The sequence below is a fragment of the Pomacea canaliculata genome, linkage group LG14 (genome assembly GCF_003073045.1).
Source record: "Pomacea canaliculata isolate SZHN2017 linkage group LG14, ASM307304v1, whole genome shotgun sequence".
Lineage (NCBI taxonomy): Eukaryota > Metazoa > Mollusca > Gastropoda > Architaenioglossa > Ampullariidae > Pomacea > Pomacea canaliculata.
The window spans coordinates 13,186,656-13,208,284 of NC_037603.1; the positions used below are offsets into that span (position 1 = coordinate 13,186,656).

At 38.3% G+C, this 21,629-nt stretch overlaps 1 protein-coding gene across 2 annotated transcripts; it reads right to left on the bottom strand.

Annotated features, from left to right (window-relative positions):
- Window positions 1–380: 380 nt before the first annotated feature.
- On the bottom strand, window positions 381–21,498 carry LOC112554876. Of its 2 annotated transcripts, none has more exons than XM_025222941.1 (13): window positions 19,750–21,498; window positions 18,113–18,287; window positions 16,470–16,743; window positions 15,978–16,119; window positions 15,636–15,735; window positions 14,216–14,335; window positions 13,871–13,927; window positions 13,449–13,616; window positions 11,759–11,996; window positions 11,212–11,390; window positions 8,075–10,972; window positions 7,647–7,805; window positions 381–6,325 (listed from the first exon to the last, which is right to left on the bottom strand). In XM_025222941.1, exons 2-13 carry the CDS (start codon window positions 18,242–18,244, stop codon window positions 6,128–6,130), a joined length of 4,665 nt encoding a protein of 1,554 aa, XP_025078726.1. In that variant the 5' UTR covers window positions 18,245–18,287; window positions 19,750–21,498; the 3' UTR covers window positions 381–6,127. The 2 variants fall into 2 exon arrangements, with proteins under 2 accessions (XP_025078726.1, XP_025078725.1); XM_025222940.1 differs by having other exon boundaries at window positions 11,212–11,459.
- Window positions 21,499–21,629: the final 131 nt, after the last annotated feature.

The window sequence follows — 21,629 nt, forward strand, 5'->3', positions numbered from 1 at the left end:
TATTTCATCAAGACATGATGTCTCTAACCAAGGACAACAGAATCCTTTTCACTTGCAGATCCTTCGTTCTGATAAGTCATTCTGCGAGCAGATAAAAAGGTTTTCAAAAGAAGCTGCGTGTGGGTGGGTAGGTAGGTGGGCAAGGGGAGGAATGAGGCAAGAAGACTTCCTTTCTCCTCATACTAAAGGTTCAGACAACTCCACATGTGCATGATAGTCAATCATTTCATAATCTTACTTAATATTTTGCAGTCAGCTGCTGATTAAAATAAAAGGGCGTCTGAAGTGTATTTGTACATGCCTGTGTAGGTCTACTTGTTGTGGACAGTCAACACACAGCAGTCATGCTCACATGAAAACACAATACTAATCCAAACGCATCATGTTTCACAAAGCGTTATATGGCAACAATGTTGGGAAGTGCAGTTATGTACATAAGGAATTATCAAATTACATAGCGCAAATGATCTCCATCCAGAAATTCTTAACATTAATAAAACAAATTCAAAAGTGTCCACAATAGCTCCCTGACACTGCTGGTGTCTGACACTGGAATGTCCAACTGGAAATGCTCTTAAAGCCTCAGTGAATGACTTTCAAGACTTGAGGCCAGTTGTGTATCTTAAGCATGGACTAGATGCAGGAAAACATACACATTACACATTAGCCGATGTGTACACATATATATGAATGTATTCACACATGCATACAAACACAACCCAAGCATATCCACACAGGTGTGCGAATGCTTTCTACTTCCTTCCTTGCTATTGCCTAAATCTCTTCAAATGTTCACAGAAAAAGACCAGAACTTGATACCAGAAACACTGTGCACAATACCAAAAAAAAAAAAAAAAATGAAGCAGGACTCAAATGTAAAGCTAAAAAAAGACACTGAATTGAAGCATTGTCTACTGAACAACACTGACTAGATACTATCACAAGCTATCACATTATTCCTGATTTAGGGCTGATAAAATGCACTCCATGTCTCCTTAAAATGAACTTCATTCAGAGCATGAATCATCAACAGGTGATAGGACAGATCAACTGGTGCGCAAGCAGTATCAAATTCTGAATGAACAGCATCACCAAGCCTATACAGGTGTCCAGCATTCACCTAAACAAATAAAACTGGCAGGAAAAGGAAAGTGGAAAGCACTGAACAGAAAAGGAGGAAAGTGAGGATGGCAAACGAGCTAAAAATTACAAAGAAAACTTTTTTGAATAATTGGTAGCTTTTCTATGTGCTGGGGTAAATGAAATAAATCTATAAAAATAGTCAATTCCCTGATGGTTGTGTCATATTAACAGTTTAAAAAAAAAAATTTGAAATGTGTCTACATTCTCTCTACTGTTGTTTCTAGAAACCATTGCAGATTTCTCTGCACTTTCCCTTAATCCTCAAACATAAGATACCACTACTGCATTTAAAGGCCTGGTGGGATGCAAATTCTTTATTAACAACGAAAAGCTTACTGGAAGTTACAAAATATAGGTCAGTGCCCCCCTTTCATTCATGAGATACAAATGTCACCCTGCGCGAGTCAGGGTCAATACCACACATATCAGGATTGTACAGAGATACATATGCCCTGTCAAGGCTGCAGCCAATGAGAGAGCTGGGAACAAACATTAGTTAGGCCTATCTGTGGACAAACATGATGTTACAAGTTTGAACTTTTTCTGAATGACTAGATCTCTGAAACTTGACTAACAACACATCTGGGATATGCTCAGAAAAACTTGGGTTAACAGGTTTACAAGACAATTAAAACCTGACCCCTGGCAGGTCAGACAAGAAGCACAAGACAGGTCACAAAAAAATGGTATTAGAACACGGGACAGTTTTTAAGATGGATAATCTACCACGAGAACAGCAACATTTAGTCTGCTCCTTACACTGAAAGGTGGCAATATAAAGCTCAGGACTCCCATCCAAAATACGGACAGGTTGCATGAGAAATTTAAAGAAACTGAAATCTCATCAGCCTATTTATCATGTGGGTTCTGTCTTTAAAGTTATGCTAACTCTTTATGCAAGTCAAAAAGGCACTTTAAATTGTCAGTAGACAAAAAAGAATGTGGACTGCGTTACTACGATTGGACCTGAAACAAACTCTTTTCCAAAGATAACAATAATAACCAACATTCAAACTTTGTGTTTTCCAAAGCGACCTAAAGGATGAGGGCAAATTTTGCAAATAATTTTAGCAGAATAAACAGAATCTGTAAACAGCATTTGTATTATTTAACAACATCAGCAAAAAAAACCACACCGAAATTTGTCTGATCATTTATCTATTTTTCAGATGCACTCCTGTTCTTGCTGTCCATCCAGTTTACCATCCACACCCCCAAAGTAAAATGTAATACTCTGTCTTTTTTTAACAGAGATCTGCAATATCTAATAAAATGAATATTGCTTTCATTATTGTATATTAGTTTTCAGTAATACAGCAGTTGAAAATATACAATGAGTTCCATATACAAAGAGGAAAAACAACAAAAACCCCAAAATGAGATGAAGTCTGCATAACAAACATTACTCAGAATATACTTTGCACAAGTTAAAAGAAAAAAATAATGAAGCAGAATTGATACACCATGTATTAAATTTAGGTCTACATTATCCTGAAAAGCTTTACTCCTTATTTAACATACACACCCCTCTGCATGCACTAGCCAGAAATCTTATTACAATGAAACATTGCAAAATAACAGGACTCATAGAAACAGTGATTGAAAGAGAAAGATGAAGAGAGCACAAAGGAAAGAAATGTCCAAACAGAAACTAAAAGGGGAGGGTACTGGTAGAATATGGAAAGTGAATGAGTCATTTCACTTTTCTACATGTTATTCCATTTAAATAATTTTTTTCAGGGGGAGGGAGGGGTGGAGGAGAGATGAAAGTTCAGTTTTTTAAATAAAAATCTTAAGGTCACTCTTAAGATCTTCAATAAGAAACCAAACGGGGCTACTACTAAAGCCTAGAGTCAATTAAAACAACATGTCATTCAGAATGTGTAGCTAGCATCCTCTTAATACAGTGTGCTCTGCATAAGTACTCACCCACCAAAATGAAAATTGTGGTGCTTAAGCTCATGCATGCTTAGGTTTCAACATTTGTGCTTTAGCTGAAGAAGGCAGAGTGGCCTGATAAATGGACCATACTTTTAACTAGCATTCTTACAAGGAAAACGCTTTGTGTTATATTTACTTATGTATGCCATCTACTAATTTATAGAACAATTTTGTCTCTGAAGCTGCTGTTGAAATATATTTGTGAAATACAATAGGTTAGGTTGCAGGATGCAGCAACACTCTTAAATTCCATACACAAAATGCATCAGCCGTAAGTTCTGAGATTTGTATGCACTTTTTGTAAAATAAAATTACAGTTGCTCATCAAATCCAGCGCTTGAACTTGATGAACCAAATGAGGAAAACTTTTGGATATATCAAAATATATTTTGCTGCAAACACTTTGAAAGCAGCCTGAAAAGCAGTCTACTGTAACTTAAAAAGAGAGAGAAGCAATCTTGAATATGCTAACTGAGCAAGCATATGATGCCTATATGTTTATTCTATGCAATGATATCACATCATGTACAAACACCAGCTGTGACGTAACAATTCTCATCACTTAAACTGGACTCACAGATATACAAGCATGCACACTTTAATTACACACACCTCTCATCCCCCGCTACCCCCAGCATACCTTCAGTCTCAACCCATAAAAATGGAATGGCTTTAAAGCTGATTTAATAAACACCCACAAAAGAATGGAGCAGGTGTTATGCACAGACCAGTCAGGGTGGGCATAAGTTTTCCCACAAGAGGTAATAAACTAGCAAGTGACTAGCTTGTAATCTCGACAATCACAAAAGCATTCTACTTTCTTTAAAAAATATGATCAAAGGAACAGAAGGGAACAAGAGATGTTCTATTCTGACAAGTGGGAAAGAAAGAATGAAAACAACTCCCCACTCCCTCCATCCCTGATTCTGTAATGAAATAAAACCGAAAGCAATGAAATGAATGGCAAATCTTGATTAGGTAGGTAGGTATTTCTTGCACTGCTATGGAAATAGCTGCAATACTTCTGAATCTGAACTTGAAATCAGTCACTGACATCTATGCCCACATTGTTATTTAAATATCAGAAATGGTTATACATCTGAATAATTATTTTACATGGGGAGGTCCAAAAGTTTAAAGAATTTCTTCTTCAGAATCCACAATCAAATCACCTTGAGAATAAAAGACCAGACCTGAACATTCACAATAGCTGAGAAAGTTGGAAAAAAAAGAGGATTTTGAGTATTCTATGGAAGGTTGTACACACTGCATGAAAATATACATTACAATTGGTAGTAATTTTGTTGACAAGTGTTAGTTAACAGCATTAATGAAGTAAACCTTTATATAAAGCCACACAAAAAATTCACCCTATTTCTTTTCAGCAAAATTCTTTATATTTCTAAATGTTGTAAAATTTCTTGTTAGACAGGTGTAGAAAGGAAAATGTTAAAACAATACTTGGCATGTCAAAACCAATGTTGCAGCTTTCCTAACTCACATGTTGAAATTTCCACTACGAAAACAATAACTTAAAAGCATGTTAGCTACACGCTAAACCTCTGCTCAAACCAAGCATGAAACCAACCTTCATGCATTAAGCAACAGTATTTCAAATTCTGAAAAAACGTTTAACTTGTTACAATTCAGAAGGTTTTTTTTAAATACTTTAAGACCCTGTTTCTTCCACTTACTGGGGTTTTGACCCCATGAGATACTGCTTCCCTGAACCTGTGTAAGAAGTCCTTCTTTCTAAGAAATATTATGCAAGTCTCTTTACTGCTAATAATAGTTCATCGTCCACTTCTTTCTTTATAAAAGTGATTTTATCAGTAACCAACAAAACAAAAATTAGTATTTTTTAAAAATATGAATCGAAGCCATAATTTGCAAGCAGGATGAAAGCTTTTCTGGTGGTTTACTGTGTTTTGCACCATTTTTTATAACTTGATTTATATGACATAGCCAATATTTTATTCCTATGCCCATTCTACAAGAAATAAAATTACTAAATAAATGAGGTGATTTCAAGGTGCAAGGGCTCAATTTACACCTTAGAGTCACTGCTGTTGAAAATTATTGTGGAGGGGAAAATGCTGATTATAAACATATCTATACAATATACATCTTACTGATAAATGTAGCATTTAGTAGCGGAAATCTTTTGACAGAATCTTAATCTACCTAGCGGCTAAAAACATCTAAAGTTTCTTGCTCTTATTTTTTACCGGAAACAAACGGGTTTTCTTCACAATACAGTCAACAAATACATATTTAGCATGTGTGAATTCTAATCACAAATATTTGGGACAATGATCTGTAGAAAACACTTAAACAACAGTCTACATATCTGGGAAAATCTGAGCTTGATAAATGGCAAGATTCCAAAAGAAGTGCCATGAATGGCTGAGTTCAAAGCTAAAATATACAAATCTGTTGATTTTTTTTCTCTGAAAAATGCAGGTAAACTTTTCAGAAAAGACAAGATGGGGTGAGAAAGGAGAGAGAGTGGGGAGGGGGGAGGAGTGGAAAAAAATTATTACATAAATGACTATTAAAATGGTAATATTTTCTTGAGATCCATACCCCATGCCAACAGATGCATTAACTTTTTTAAATTCCATTTGTAACAGGTTCTTTAAATATGAAAACAAAAAAAATGTAGGGTTAGCAAATAAACAGTTTCCTAGCTTTTCTTTTATATACATATATAATTTTAGTTTTACGTTCTTACCAAAAGAAAAAGAAACACTTCTGCAAGAAATAGAAACAAAATATAAGTAGCAAAATTTTTACTCTAAAATAAAGTCTGTTCCTCTTCTACACGTATCACAACTGGTCACAAAAAAATTTACATTCAACAAAATTAACCAGAATTTCATCAATGAAAAGGACAGAGAAACAGTGGATGAAATAAGACCTTCCAGAAATATGAACAGACAAAACAAAATTTAACATAGAAATGTATATCTGCAGGCTATGATACAGCTCTTGAAACATACAACAGATCACATCAGAACATGCATACAGACACCATCTGCTGTCATAACTGGCAGAGCAAAAAGTCAAAAAGAGTTTGTGACGGAATGAATCTGTCCACATCAGAGGTGGCTAAAGCATCTGTGTCTTTCTCCCACAAGTCCATTTCATCCAGAACCAAAAGACAATAGGCTTGGATGGAGGTCATTAACTGACCAACTGTCCAGTTTTGTTCATTGAGCAGTCTGGCCAAGGCATGCATCTGGTTGCAAGAATAATGAAAAGAAACCATTATTATCACAGTTCACAAATGCTTATAGTCTGAGATGTGAAACCTGCTCTACCTTATAACAGTGTGCTGTCGCTTCAAGAAAATACATCAGCAGTTAAGCTTAATGAAAAATACAAAACACATCAATGCAACTTTATAATGAAGGATAGAAATAATACATTTTTCATTCTATCATGCAGTGATCCTACACTAGTTGAAACCTCATAACTCTTAAACATTTATTCATACCAGCAAACATCATCTGGACAGGATTGAAAACATCTAGTTTGCCAGTTCTATATATTTCATTATTTGGTCTAAATCAGTCATATCAAACACTGCTAGAATAAATTCAGATACAGTAAAACCTCCTTATTAAGACATTCCTCATTAAGATCCCCTCTTAGGACCCAAAACTTTTTCACAAACATATTTCACTATATAAATTACAACTACCTCCCCAACCTGACTTACAACTGACAGTTTGTGCTGTATGACTTTTGTTGCAGGTTGCGTATTTAACAAAAATTAATTACATTATAAATTAGATTATTTGTAGCCAACTGTTTACTGTATATTACAATTTTCTGCAAAAATCACATAAAATAAAGTACACTTTGAAAGAGACTGCTTGTTCATTGTCACTGGTCACTGCAACCCAAACCATATCATTCGATCCATATCTACCACCTGCCTGAGTCGAATCGAGCCGGTAATGACCATATTGCCCCAGCACCAAGAGTCAAATTAATCCAGACCCAAAAGACAAACCAGTGTTTAATGACAGGAGTAACTATTTACATCAAATGTTACCAACAGAGCCCTGCATTGCTCAAATAATTTCAGCCACCATCTTACTCAACTAAAATGGTCACTGTGCAATACACACTCAAAAAGCAAATCAAACAATTGCACGTAAAGCAATTTCCTCTTAAATCCTTTTTTAAACCCTACCAGACCACTGTACCAATTTTTCAATAATTTCTGAATCTACTGCTATCCCTAATTTTCAGTCCTTTGCCTAGTATATGAAAAAAATGCATCGCAAACTAAAAATAACCAGCCAATTGTGCTCAAACTTCATGGTTAGACAAGGTGCTTGAAGTCATGATTCCTAGAATGAAAGCAGACTGGCTAATTTCCCTCCTACATCCCCTTTCCTTTACAATCTGACTTTGGTGAATTTTTGCAAGTCTTAAAAGGGAGGTTCTACTGTATTTTCAACTGTAGTGTGAAATAGTATGGACAGAAGTTACTGATTTAAAAAAAGAATAAAAACTCTACTTTTTTATAAAGAATTTCCTTTTTTTACCTGATTGAGCCGTTCATCCCCTAAAGTGAAGTAAATCAATTGTGGAGCCTGTGCTATGCTTGCAGCTATCCACTGTATCAGCATTTTCAAAAATGGATCTCCATGGAATCCCTTCCAGTCCCAATTACCAGTAGCAATTGGTCGTCCATATGGAACAAACTACACAAAAGAAAGGCAGTTGAAAAAGACGGACTACAAAAGCTTAATTAAATAGTTTTTAAAAGAATGGTCTCCTTCAGTTGATATCTGATTAACATTTCCTTTCACTGTTCTAAAAGTCCATTTTTTTCAGTGTAATTTTTATGTGTAATTAATCATCTTCCTCTTACAATATTGAAAAAAATTCTTCAGTCCTTTAACTTGCTTCAAGTTCTTCAAATTAAAAAAAAAATATATATATATATTTATCACACAGTGAAGAATCTCACCCTTTTCAAGACCTCTCCAAACTGTTCCACCACGCTCAGCATGATGGACTGTGCCAGGTTGGCAGCAAAGCTGTCCACACAGCTATACGGAATGTCAAGTGCATCACAGAAATCAAGCTGATGGTCATCGTATGAATGAGCTGTCAGGTCATGTGAGCTCAAAGAAAAATCTTGCTCTGAGCCTGACACAGAATGAGAAAACTTTATTGATCTTCCTGTGCTGCTGGTCTCCACTGCAGCAACCAGTCCCTCACGAAGGATTTGGTCAGCCAAATTCTCAGAAAAAATGCTGATGTCTTCATCTTCCTGCGTGACTTCCTTCATGTCATGATGCAGGATGCTCACGGCCTGCTGAAGGATGGTGGTTGCAACAAAATCCGCATAGTCTTCTACCTCATCTACACTCTGACACCTGTTGATGCGCTCTAGCTCTTCCTGAAATTCTGTGCCTACTCGACGGGGAATGGGGAACCAGTACTCCGTCTCAGAGCTGTCCGACTTCCACAGGCGAGACTCGCGACTCTGGCTGAAGTTTGGATACCTCAGCCATGGGCTTGGAAGAGTTTGCCCAAAGCTTGAGTTGAGGAGCTCACTTTCAAAAGTCGCAAGAGTCGTGTCACGGAATCCACTCACACTGCTTCTCCTAGAGCCTGTTGTGCTGGGGCTTGATCCAGATCCCACCAAAAAAAGCTGAGGAACAGATATGTCAGCATTCATTAGCTCCTGAGCAAACCGTGAAAGAACAGGGTCTTTGAAGCCACAGGAGCTGCGCCTACGGTCAAGGGGTATACTGTCCAGCGAGCTCCGCCGCCAGGAGTCTGCTTTGACAGACTCCAGGTCATCATCTGTGCGAGATTTCTTGTATCTTCTATCCTCGCTTCTATCACAATGGCTGCCATAAGCTTGTAGGGAAAGATTCACACTGCGCTGACATGGTTCACTGCTCCGACGTTCATAGCTCTTTATTGCTGGTTTGTTCTCTGTTCTCAGAAATGCATTTGTTAAAGTTTCTCGGCTCAAACGCTTCGATAGCCATGTTTTGCTGGGAGACTGGGATCGGATCCGCCTGGAACCAACATCCCCACTTGCACCAGATGCCCCTGACACAGCAGACAGATAGCTCTCTCTCACAACATTTCCTTTGTCCAGACTCCCAATAGCCATTGCAGCAGCCTCATAGCTGCTTCTTGGTGCAATGCTTGAATCATATTTCCTGCCATGAAATGAGTAAAGAAGGGATCTAGGGCCCGATCCCTTCTCTCCTTCTGCCATCTTGTTGATATAATCAGGAAGAGACTGAAAGACTTGGTTGACAATGGTTGCTGCCATCTTATAGTAGTCTAGGTTAAGGTCTTGTGCACTTAGACTAGATGACTGGTCAGCAGCACTTGTCTGAGATTCGCATGAAAATGTCGTACCCACTGCACCAGAATCATCTGTAAGTGTCTGCAACGAAGCAGATGCAACTGTAGATTTTAAAGCGACGGGTGTCTCTACAGACATCTCCCTGTTGGGAAGCACCCCCTGGGCAGAAATCAGGGGACTTTTTAAGGCACCAGTTTCCTCGCTACACAGAGAACCACCATCATGCTCTGGAAACCAACTCTGGGCAATTGTAGAATTCTGCTCTTCTGCAGAAAATTGAGTTAACCAAAGTTTCTGGACTTGTGGTGAGGCAACGGATACTTTGGGTGAAGTGGGTGGAATGCTGCATACACTGGCAGTGAGCGAAGATTTTGCAGCTTCATCCTCCACAACTCTACCACTGAATTTTATGGAAGCTGGCATCTTCTTGCCCACTTCACCAGGCCATGGTTCTGGCATGTCCCCAAGTCTCACTGTTTTTGAGACTGACACTCTCTCTTTGCAGCCACTTCCTAAAGAAGACCTGCCTTCTAAACTTTCTTCCTCTGGTTTCTGAACGGATTCTGGAGCAAATGTCTGAAATGCAGATGCCCTCAAAGATTTATTTGGCAAGTCTGCACTGCCAGTGCAGCTGCTGATACTGCTACTGGATGACATGGACTCAGTCCTTTCTATTTGATCAGCCCTGCGAGGAATGCCTTCTCGGTTGACACAAAGGTCAGTTCTCCAGAAGGATTCAGAGGTAAACCTTTGGAAATAAAGCTCATCCACAACATGAGCAAATACCTCTTGGACAATTTTGTCTGCAAACCATCGGTATACATCATCTGGAATGTCGTCAGGGTTGCGATCAGGCTTATGATCTACCTCTCTAGACAGTAGGCACAATGAAGCTTCTGCAGCACCACACTTCACTGCTGACTCTACAATACTTTGAGCAAACTCTGGAATGCTAAAGGTATGGAACTGCATTCTGTTGCTGCCAACAGCTTCATCATTCACCATGAAGTCTAAATCATCATTCTCTCCATTTTCATCCTCTGCAGCAGCTGTGAAGTTGCACAGGACACCACTCCCTGCAAACCGCACTGCCATAGGTCGATGCACTCCTTCAAGTGGTGTCATCTGGTCAAAATGCCGCATTCCTGGCAGCATCTGTGCAGCGATAGATGTACCTTCATGCATGAGAGAATCCACAAACTGTGCTGCATAGTCAGACACAGCAGATCCATAGTACTCCTCTTCAATAATGCCATGCTGCAGCTTCTCTGCTTGCACAAGGTTTTCATAAATCTCTTCCAGATCGGAACTGAGTTCTGAGCTGTGCTTGGTGCTGGAACTGCTTCTGCGAGATGTTAGGTCACTCAGCTGAGAACTTCGGCGGCGGAAGTTAGCCAGCCATTCAGAATAATCTACTTCCAGAAGGTCACAGCTGCCGTTCTGAGGTAAACGCACCAACACTGGAAGTGACAAGCACTCCCCATTCCCTCCATGTCTATGGGAAGGGGTGCTAGCAAGCTCCTCTCTTGCCACCTGCAACAGTACCAAGGAATCATATGTGCTGTTTTGTGTCACTGTTGTCTTATCTACTAGCTAAAAGTAGATTTTTTTCAAAATACAACAGTCACTCTTCCTTTTAAACAGCCTTTTCTGGGAAATATATAAGGAACCCATAATAGGAGTTTCATAACATTACACAAGTGGATTGTGTTCATTTTTATGGCTTTTATGCAAACAGAATGAAACTGATCTTCAATGTCTTTTACAGGTACCTGAGCAAGAGGATCAGGTTCATCCTGAGGTGTGCTGCAGCTCTGTCCTCTACCACCCCTAGGTGGTGTGGGGCCAAAAGGTGAAAGGTCCCCCCTATCAAGTGGATCTTCAGCAGGAATTGAAGGCAGCTTCAGCTTTTTGTCCAAAGATGACATAATGTGCACTGCTTCCACAAGACCTTGTGACAGCAAGTGATAAGACATGGTGTGGGCCAGCTGGGCAAGCTTTCCCACCTCTTCACTGGCATCTGACATAATAGGACGCTAATGATAAGTGCATTCCAAAAAAAAAACCAAAGATCTACACTACTAATCCTTTTTTAACACCCCATCCAACCTTCTGTTCATTTTTGTGGAAACAAATTTTCAACCTTGTCTCTTTTGTTCCCCATACATTCCTTTAGTGTATAGGTGTGCATGCCTGCATACAAGTAAAGCAAATTGAGAAAAAGCATTTGAGAATTTGCATGCATGCCTGCATATGTGTGTGTGTGGGGGGGAGGTCGAGGGGGAGGGTTAATACACTTGTAACAATCTGCTTACTAACCTTCATCATCCATATTTTCAGGGGCAGTCATAAAGTCTTCCTCTCTGTCAGAAGAAGTGCATCTTGCAACACCATGTAGTGGCTGTGGTTGGAATGTCTCCACCCAACAAAATCCCACAAACAGTTTGCTGATCTCTTTCAGGATAAAGGACTGAAGGTACTGCCGCTTGTGACCACCCCAGTTGTATGGCATGGCTTCAATGATACACACTCTATTGAGCACAATTCCTGGCTCTTTCTGCATTAAGAAAAATGGTCTTGCAGATTATGTTTTGTTTTGGTCACAGCAGTGTTTTGCCTAAATACATGTAATACCCTCATTTTCTGAAGAGAACTTACAAAAAGCTCCCCTGTTTAACATAATGCTCAAATGGCAAATGCAAAGAAAGATAATGAAGCTACACAATGAGAATGTGGGGAGAGTTATATCCCTTCATCTAACTGGCTCTCTCTTATTCTATGGATCTACATTTGGTGTCATACATGGACATTTGGTGTCATACTGATCTGTGGTTTTTGGTGTGCTGTATGTCCCTGTTCTGGATTGTTCTTTAATACCATTCCATGTCATTTCTCCTTATAGACATCTTTGTCCACTAATGGTCTCTGCAAACTATTCTTCATTTTGCCATCCTCTCTGAAGTTTTTAGCCTTATAAGATTAACTGTCTCCATTTGAACTTTTTCAGCTCTACCGACAATGCAATCTTTCCATTTTCTAATCTATGAACTACATACTTTCTTGCTACATGTTCTGCAGATAAGATTTTGGATCTGTGTTTCTCATCTAGATCACCAGAACTTCTGATAAGTGTGTTTTGTGACATCCTCCACCTTGCTTCATGTATATTTCTAGACTACAATGTTTCCTTAGTTCCAAGATTGTGCTTTGCTCAATGTTGACCAAAAGCTTCATTCAAAACAAAACTTCGAACAAAGGTTTTAGATGAACCTTTCTCCACTTCACCATGACTGCAAGAGATGAAAAATCTTGCTCCTTGTGATGCTGTGTTAGTATATTTCTGTACATGTTTTTGGTCTATGTATACATGTGATATTTGAGTCTATATTTGTATATTTATGTTTTACTTTTTATTGTATAGCATATTGAGCCTACTTTGAAGTGGGAAAGTGCACAATAAAGTTTTTTTCTTATTATTTGTCAGCACTGAACAGGTACACTGAAGTTTTAAAGAACAAGCAGAATAATGTACATATGTGTCTACCTACTGTGATTTATTGAGAAATAAATATACTATCAGCATGGATTCTTCCTATCCACATACAGCACCCATGTGTCTGCTTATCACTGCTTCATTTTATTACATCTGCTAAGTCAGCAATGAGTCTTTTCATTGCTTTGTGCACCCTTTAAGCATTCCAGCAAACGATGACTGCTGTAAATCTTCACTAATATCGATACCTAAGAGTCACATATTTGCTTTTCCGTTTCTAACAAAAAAAGCATGAGCCAATTAGAATATAATTACCGATTCACATACATTCTCTCAAATAGCAAACAAACTAAAGGAAAAATAAAAAAAGAAAAGAAGAAAAAGAGAACAACTGCAAATACAACTCAACACCTGATCTGTTCTGACACAAAGAAAGGAAATTCAACTAGGCAGTATCTTCTGTCCCTTGCAGCAGCACACACAAAGTTTGTTAAGGGGAAAAATTGTCTTGCTCACCTCTGCCTTTACTTTATATGGCCCTTCATACTCTAACAATCCACCACAGCTTCGGCACTGAGAAAACTGTTCAAATCCAGTGATGATTATAGCTTCATTGTCCTCAATGTTTTCCATGAACAGCAGAGCTGCTATCAGTTCTGGACAAGTGCAGAATCGAACTTCCTCCTGATATTGAAAAATCACATACGCAAACTAAATTAGAAAATAAAAACAATACAATCAGAGTTATCTCATCTTTCAAAGTACTAGGACCCATTTCAAGTTAAAGATGACACATTCATTTCAATATTTTTTGCTCGTTACCTTTTAGCAAAGATTATGTCATCTTTTAGATTTTTCCTTTAACAAATAATTTTTAAAAAGAAAAATAAGACAGAAAAAAAGAAAATGGAAAAAGAAAAAAGGAAGCCAAGGTGTACCTGTTCTTTACCTTGCCCTAAAACTCCTCCACCAATTGATCGATTTGCAAAGTTCACCTGGTTCATGCAAAACAAAGATTAGCTAATACTTTGATGTTCACCTTAAACATATACACATACCCATGCATACAAATATTTCAAAAATGGTCCAACTTCTTAATAAAATCTGCAATCTATCTTGAAGATTTTTATTTCCCATTACAGCCAAAAAACCAACAAGTTTTTTAAAAAACTGGAGAAATGATTGACATCTCCACTGATACTGCCAATACAAATATCACAAAGCACCTAGTCACTGCTCTTCCTTGGGACAGCAGAGATTAGCAACTTCACTTTTTGCCATACCTGTATCGCATTAGAATCAGCATCTTCAATGCCTCCTTCCAGATGGACAACAAGTGGGCAAAGAGCTGCATTAGACTTTAACAAGTCTTCCACTGATGGCAAAGCAGTCTTCTCTGCAACCTTTCATGGTTTGAATGCATTAGGAAATGCCAACTCTTAGGTACATTGTAATACAGTTTTAGATTCATGCAAAACAAATGATGACGAAGAAGAAGCAGAAATTAATTTTCTGGACAAAAAAAAAAAATTATCACACCCTTTGTCTTCTTTATGCAGTTACCAGTGATTTTCATCGATTTTAATGTCAACTGTTTATCTTTGGTTTTGTTTTGCTGCCTGCTTCTGTTCAGGATTATTTTGCATGCATGTGCTAGTTTATCTAACAGTCGCTACAGTTATGACCATGCCATCTCTACTACATTGCCAATTTTGCACTTTTTCATCTCCAAACCCTTTTTCTTGTTTGCAACATTTTAGATTTTGGATCTACGTCTGTCAACAAAATTCACTGAGACCTCTGGTCTCTGTGTGTGTTCTTCGCTACTGTTATGTTGATGTGGCATCTTCACCTGCAGTCTGTGTTCATGCTAAAACATGAAAAACCATGTGTCTACTTGCTTTCATCAAAGTTTAGACATGCTTTAACACTTGCACTGGGCTTCTTGAGCTGTGTGCACTAGCACTGTTCTGTCTGCTAAGATTCATATCTTTTGCAAAGTTCAGCTAACAATCTGTAGACTGTGCCTCACCACGACAGCCTGATATGATCAAAGAATCCATAAAATGCCATCAACTTCTCTCCACCTGGTTCCTTGATATTTGCTTATTTGTTAATTAAAGTAAACTGTAGTTATAAGATCCTTTTTCAAAGCTTCCATATCAAAGCAGATACTCTGCATGCCCTCTCTGCACAGCATGGACTGAACATAGATTTTGATGACAGTGTTCAACTGTTAGTGACATCAAAGTAACAGCAAAATGGGATTGCTAGGTTGCCCAAAAAATAAAATTCAGACATTCAGAAATGAGTTCATTGCCAGACTATCTTGTGATATGGTTTCATTTTTTTTTACTTTGTGATAAGATTTCAACAGAAAAGCTGATGCCAAGTGGCTAGAGCATTAGCGTCTAAACCCAAAGGCATTCCAGTTTGGTACCAACGTCGCACATCAAGCTTACCCCAGTTCACCTAGCTGTTGGAAACGATTTAGGGAAGATAAAGCAGCAAGAGGAATAGAAGACAAGCACTTTTATTTAAAAAAAACAAAATATGACCCTATGAAAAGAGGAGTTTCTAACACCTCATCCCCCAAACGATCTAAAAATTGTTAGGGGTGACCTTTACCTTTTTACATTTTATCTTCTGTATTATCAATTGAACTCTTGGCATACACACACTCACACACAGATATTGTTTTACCTGTCTACGGAATGTGATGCTACCAGATATCTCCAAGCCTGCTTTGATTATTTGTTCAAAGTAGCACAATATGCACCGTAGTTTGGCAACCTGAGAAGGCCTGCGAAAAAAAAAAATGCTGCTGCAAAAGTACAGTTGGACAGAAAGCACTAAAAATATAGTGGAAGCAAGGAGTAACATGCCAGGTAAGTAGTACAAGAAATGTGAAACAATACTATAAAACCTCTACAAAGAAAAACACAAGGAAGGCACAGCAAACTTAAATAACGAATGGAGAAGGAAAAACTTAGGTTCAAAATGCTAGACATGCTTAAATGTAAGGGATACAGTAGCACATCTTACTGTGGCAGAAGCTTAAAAAAGTGTGTAAAGTTTATGCTGTTCAGCTTAGATGCTCTGTCATGTGTCCTTTCTGGAAATAGGCAGAGAAACGAGCATGCCAGAATGGAGGCAACAAACTGTCGCGTCAGCACTGTTGTTCCGCCTGAATAAAAAATGCAACAGCACAGAAGTAAAACATCATCATCATCATCATAATCCATAAGTTTACTTTTCAAATACTATTTTATTGTTTTTATTTTCACATCACACTTTGCAACCTGCTACAAGCATACTTCCACTTGCTAATATTCAGGCTAAGAAAAACTGAACTTCACAAGAACATCAAAAACAAACAAAACATCTCCAGACTTGAACTACCATATGCAACAATAAAAAAATGTATTCAACATAACCTGTCTTTGAGGGTCTGATTTTATAGCTATGGATCTTTTCAATAACAAAGTGAAAAAGGGTCATATTTTAATTAAGCATATTGCCATTTTTTCTGTGCACCTTTCTGCTGCCTGCTGAAGCTTAGTTCCTTGGGTGGTATGTGGTCTTCTGCTCTGATGACCAGCTCAATGAGATTGGGAAGAGTACTGAATAGAAATTTCTCCTTTTCTTCATGGTCTGTTTCCATTAAGAACTGAAGCATGCCATGCCAGATGTGATACTGGTCCACCTTATGCCTTGCTCCCACTTTCGCCCCACCAATGGCAAGGTCATGCTTTGACCGCAACCATGTTTGGTCCAGGCAATGTGTGGTTTTGATTGCATCAACAATGATCTGAAATGAAAATTGGTTTAATCTACCTCACACAGTTTGCAAGTCATGAAGGCTAATTTCCCCCAATCCACCAATCTCCTAAGTGCCCTAAGGACATTATTTTTCATGCATTTCATATGCATATGCATGTGTGTGTGTGAATGTGTGTGTGGGCAGATGCTCTGAATGGCAAATAGCATTTAGAGCCTAGTGCAGAATAGGTGTTATTATTAAGTAATCAAGTCTACACATAAAGGTCAGCATTTGCAGGAAATTATAGCAGTATCAAAAAGAAGTTAATCGGTGAATAATTCTGCAGCCAGCAAATAAATGAAACTAATAAAGACATAAAAAGCAGCATGACTTAAACTAGAATCAGCTGAAGAACCCTGATCATGAATGCAAAACAGTGGTGCATTTCTTTTTTTTTTTTTTTGCCTTTTCTCCTGAGTTTATTTATCACACATTTACACAAAGTACAGGGTCAAGGGTTAATAAAAATTATGAATGAAATAAACATTGTCAAAAATCACTTTTATTAATGCTGCTAAACCTGGAAACCTTCCCCCCACCCGGGTAACCTGCAGGTCCCAAGCCCAGATGAAGGAGGAGGGTTGGGCGTGGGGCTAGCAACCCCACCTTGTAAAACAACCATGCTATAGAAACCGCAAATGCAACACAAGCACAACAAGAGCCTGGATGGGAAGATCCCTCTTCAGAAGGGCATATGACAAGTGTTGGTGAAAGCCCTCAAGAAGTCAGCTCGCCGACCCATCTTCTCATGGCCACCGCAAAAACCAGGATAGGGACCTGGAACATTAGAACCCTGTACGAGAGAGGAAAATCATCTCAGGTACCAACACAGCTAAAGAAGAGGAAAAGGAAGACTTTTACAACTCCAACAAGTGCTGGTTGATTGTACTCCAAAATGAGACCTGAAGATCATAATGGGCGACAGAAGTGTGGCTCGATCAGCAAGAAAGCCGGCCAACAATTTAAAAAGACAATCTCTGGGCTGGAACCCACATGGAAGGAGCACGGTTGGGAGACCAGAAAGAAATAGAGGTCGGTCCACAGCTAGGCAGAGGCAGCTGGCATGACTTTAAAGGGATGCCTAGAACCCGATCCGGTGGCATGATGTAGTAGCCCTATGCTCCACTGGGGGTGATTAGAAACAAGAATGCTGCTCCCTTTGCATATTTCTTCATGCCTCTGTGTGTGTGTGTAAGCAGGTTCATGGTACACGCACACACAAATATGCACATAAAGGCAAATAATAATAATAAATGAAATATTTGTATAGCACAAAACACTCATACGAAGAGTGCTCTTAGTGCTTATCATAAATGATATGGTTGTGGGTACATGTAAGAATTTAAAAGACTCGTACCTGAATATGCACAGCAACATCTTCAGCGCTGACAGTTTCACTAAGCAATCTTTCCTGCAGCTCCAGAAGCAAACCACGAACATGCCCCCAGGTGGGAAGCTCATGAGGAAAGACCACTCTCTCCAGCCCCATCTTTTGTCAAGTGCCACACCACACCATGGCACTTCTCCTCTTCCTGCAATATATATATATACATTAAATCAGTCATGTCTTGTTCAGTAGGACCAAAAGAAATCTAAGTTCTCTTAAGTTTGGGAAAATTCTTTTTCCTAAAAAAGCATGATTAAAAAAATACAGTAAAATGTGTTGGACACCAGCAAAGTTGGCAAATAAAAAAAAAAATGTGGATAGTATGGTGTAAAATACAAAGAAAATAAAATGGCTAGTCTAGTAATTAGAAAGAATGTTTAGAAAAATAACATCTTCAATTTCTGGTATAATCATCATCCTCATTATTGAAATAGGTAAAGAAATGTGTAAATGATATCAAAGCAATTGGTTATATGTTGAAAAGATAGAACTGTATAAAGATATTAAATTTTTACAGAATGAATATATCATGGAATTTACATTTTAAAGTATGTCAAACTCAACAAACTTATTGTTGACTAACACTGTTGGAGACAATTCTTTTAGTGTATAAAATTAGCACTTGTGGGATCAGATCACATATTGTTTCGGTCTTTTGTAAGTTCTGAATCATTTTTACAGAAGTGGCCAATTTGTAAATCAATCAATTTGTAAAACCATAAATTTTGCCCACACGTAGTAGATTTTTTTTAATAAAATAAAATGATTTCACATGGGCAGTCCTGAAATATTGATTACAATTATGAGTAGACAACAAATCTCTGACAACACATGCTAGAGGCACAAAGCCAACTTATGCTGAGCTTATACACTGACCGACTCAAATAAAATGAGAAATTTCTGTTTCAATTCGTTTCTGAGCACTTTACTCATTTTACACATAGTTACTATTATGGTGATGACGGTGACAGTGGTAGAGGAGGTGACAGTGGTAGTAATGACAGAAAGGGGAAACATTGTTGATGTGAATATGCACATTGCTTTGCCTGTATTCCATTCCAGTTTAAAAGCATATAAGCCCTTCCACATGGAGATTTTAGGAAGTAAACATATATCTAGCTGTGGTCTATCCTTGTGTGTGTGTGAGAAAGAGAAAGAAAAAAGGGTGCTGGAAATCTATAAAGGGGATGAGAGAAAGGAAGATCACTTCTACAGTGATTTACTGTACATGAATGTGTTTAGTATTATTATGCTGCCCGTGAATTGTCGACAGATTGGAACACATGCAATTTTATGACATTTATAATTTATTTGATATATGTTATTGAAAGCCTTCCATCTCTTTCCTCATGTGTTATCATTTTATAGACCACCACATATGCAAAAAACATGTTTTTAAAATTGTGTGGTTTTTCAAGTGTATTTAATCAGACATGGCCTTTCTACTTGTCAATTACAAAGTTTACTAAATGAAGTCATCGTTCGAACTGTCCTTTGTGTTTGCACCTGTTGAAAAATTCTAGAAAAGCGTGGATGGCAATTACTAATATTTCTTTATCATCATGGAACAACAGATTTTGCTTGATTTTTACGTAGTGTGCCCATACCTCTTTATGAAGTCATTTTATAACGATGCTATACAAGTAATTTCTGAATACTGCAATAAATTTATTTCGTTGTGGTTCTGTCAACTTCCATGTTTGTTGATAAGTGCGCACGCAGCTAGCTGGTAAGGGGAGCTCACCCACAGCTTCATGGACAGTGGTTGTCGAACCTGGTGCTGTGTAAATACTTTATGAAGCGCGTACACGACTGCAATATATTGTAACTGATCTTTCCTCCTCATCCCACTTATTGTGATCAACAAACACATTCATAATAGTAAAAGTCACACTTAAACAAAGCACTACAACTATGACATCTTCATTTTTCAATAAATTTAATAAACATTCATTTTAAATTTCATTCATTTTCTGCCTCACATGATATGCACATGTACAGTTCTCAAATACTGTCTCGGATTGGCCGGAGTATTTGGGGTTTTTTTTTTTTTGTTTTTTTTTGTTTTGGAGAATTTGAAAGAAAGTTTCCTTTCGCCAGATGAGAAAACAATAGTCGGAAGTTGAGTGATGGTCCTGGCCTCCTGGGACAATGATCGAGCGGACGAGGAAGCTTCTGGTTTATTCACATTTCAGATTAACTACTAAAACGAGGCAGGTGTGTATAAAGCTTCCGGTCTAGTCATATTTGCTCTTAAGATTCGATGAGACTAACGGCGGAGAACTTCGGTAGACAGCAATTCACCTATATATCTTTGTGGTATCACGCACTTATAGGTAGAAAAGTATTCTCCGGCCAACTGCTTCACTTTCATCCACAATAACAGCGATCTCACTATCTCTTCATTCACACTCGACCTTCTCTTCGAGATAATGGTGATCCCTTTGCTCATGATCTGGTCCTTCTGTTTCAAAATTGTACATATCGTTGACGTGATACGACCGTACTCGCGGGCAATGTCCACTATACCCTAACACCACGCTCATGCTTTTAATGATCTCATGTTTCTGTTCCATTGAGATCATAGGCTTCTTCTTTTCAACACTGACGAACAAAATGCCGGCCGAATCTGGAGCTTTTTATCCTCACCTGTATAATTCCACCTTAATGGTCATGGTGATTGATGTGTTCTGCGTCGGAAACCACAGAGAGATAAATGACCCCGTTCTTCAAAAGTTCATTAAAAATACTGGACCTTATCGTGGACTCCATGAACAGTATTTTTGAGAGACGTTATTCCTCCGCTACGTCTTTTGCCGTCGAGACGATTCTGCAAAATGGTTGTTATATTTTGGAGAGTTCCAAACCTACATTAACAACGAGATAAAAAGCCCATGGGCGGATCTTTTCACCGGATAATCCCCGAGATATAATGGGACAGCATCATTCTGGCAACGGCGGGAGCTTTTGAGAGCGGGAATAAAGAAGAGATGGCTGCAGCCATGGCAGACGTCTACCATGTTTGAGCTTGCGCCGGGGGTGATCTTTGATTACAAGACATGGAGAAAAAGCTTTACTTTTCTGCCCAAACCTTAAAGAATGTTAGATGAGAATACAACACATTACTATGCTTTTGGGTTTGAATATAAATTGTTATTTAGGGGGGTTTTCCATACCAGACATATTCATTTTTGCCCTTATGATCCCGTAGAATGTGAATTTCTAGAAGCCGCTGCAACATTGTGTATTATGCTTCTGAAGCGCTAAAATTTTTTTTTTCCAAATGACTGGGTCAAGTTCATCTACAGGATGATAATTCTCAAAATCTGGGTGAATGACTTGTAACAGATGCAAGTTTCTGAAGATAATAACTCTATGCTGCTTTTTGGGAAGGCGTTCTTTTCCTGCAACAATGTAAAAGAAGGCTTACTATTATGGCATTGTTTTGTTAACCTTCAGTAATATCAGATGTCAGAGTTAAGGTCAA

Bases quoted from the DNA above. Each gene is read 5' to 3' on its own strand.
- LOC112554876 (XM_025222940.1), bottom strand. From the start codon at position 18,244: ATGGGGCTGGAGAGAGTGGTCTTTCCTCATGAGCTTCCCACCTGGGGG. The intron at 16,744-18,112 runs GTACGAGTCTTT...TTTTCATTTCAG, and splicing joins ATGTTGCTGTGCATATTCAG to ATCATTGTTGATGCAATCAA. The intron at 11,460-11,758 runs GTTAGTAAGCAG...CTATTATGTCAG, and splicing joins TGAAAATATGGATGATGAAG to ATGCCAGTGAAGAGGTGGGA.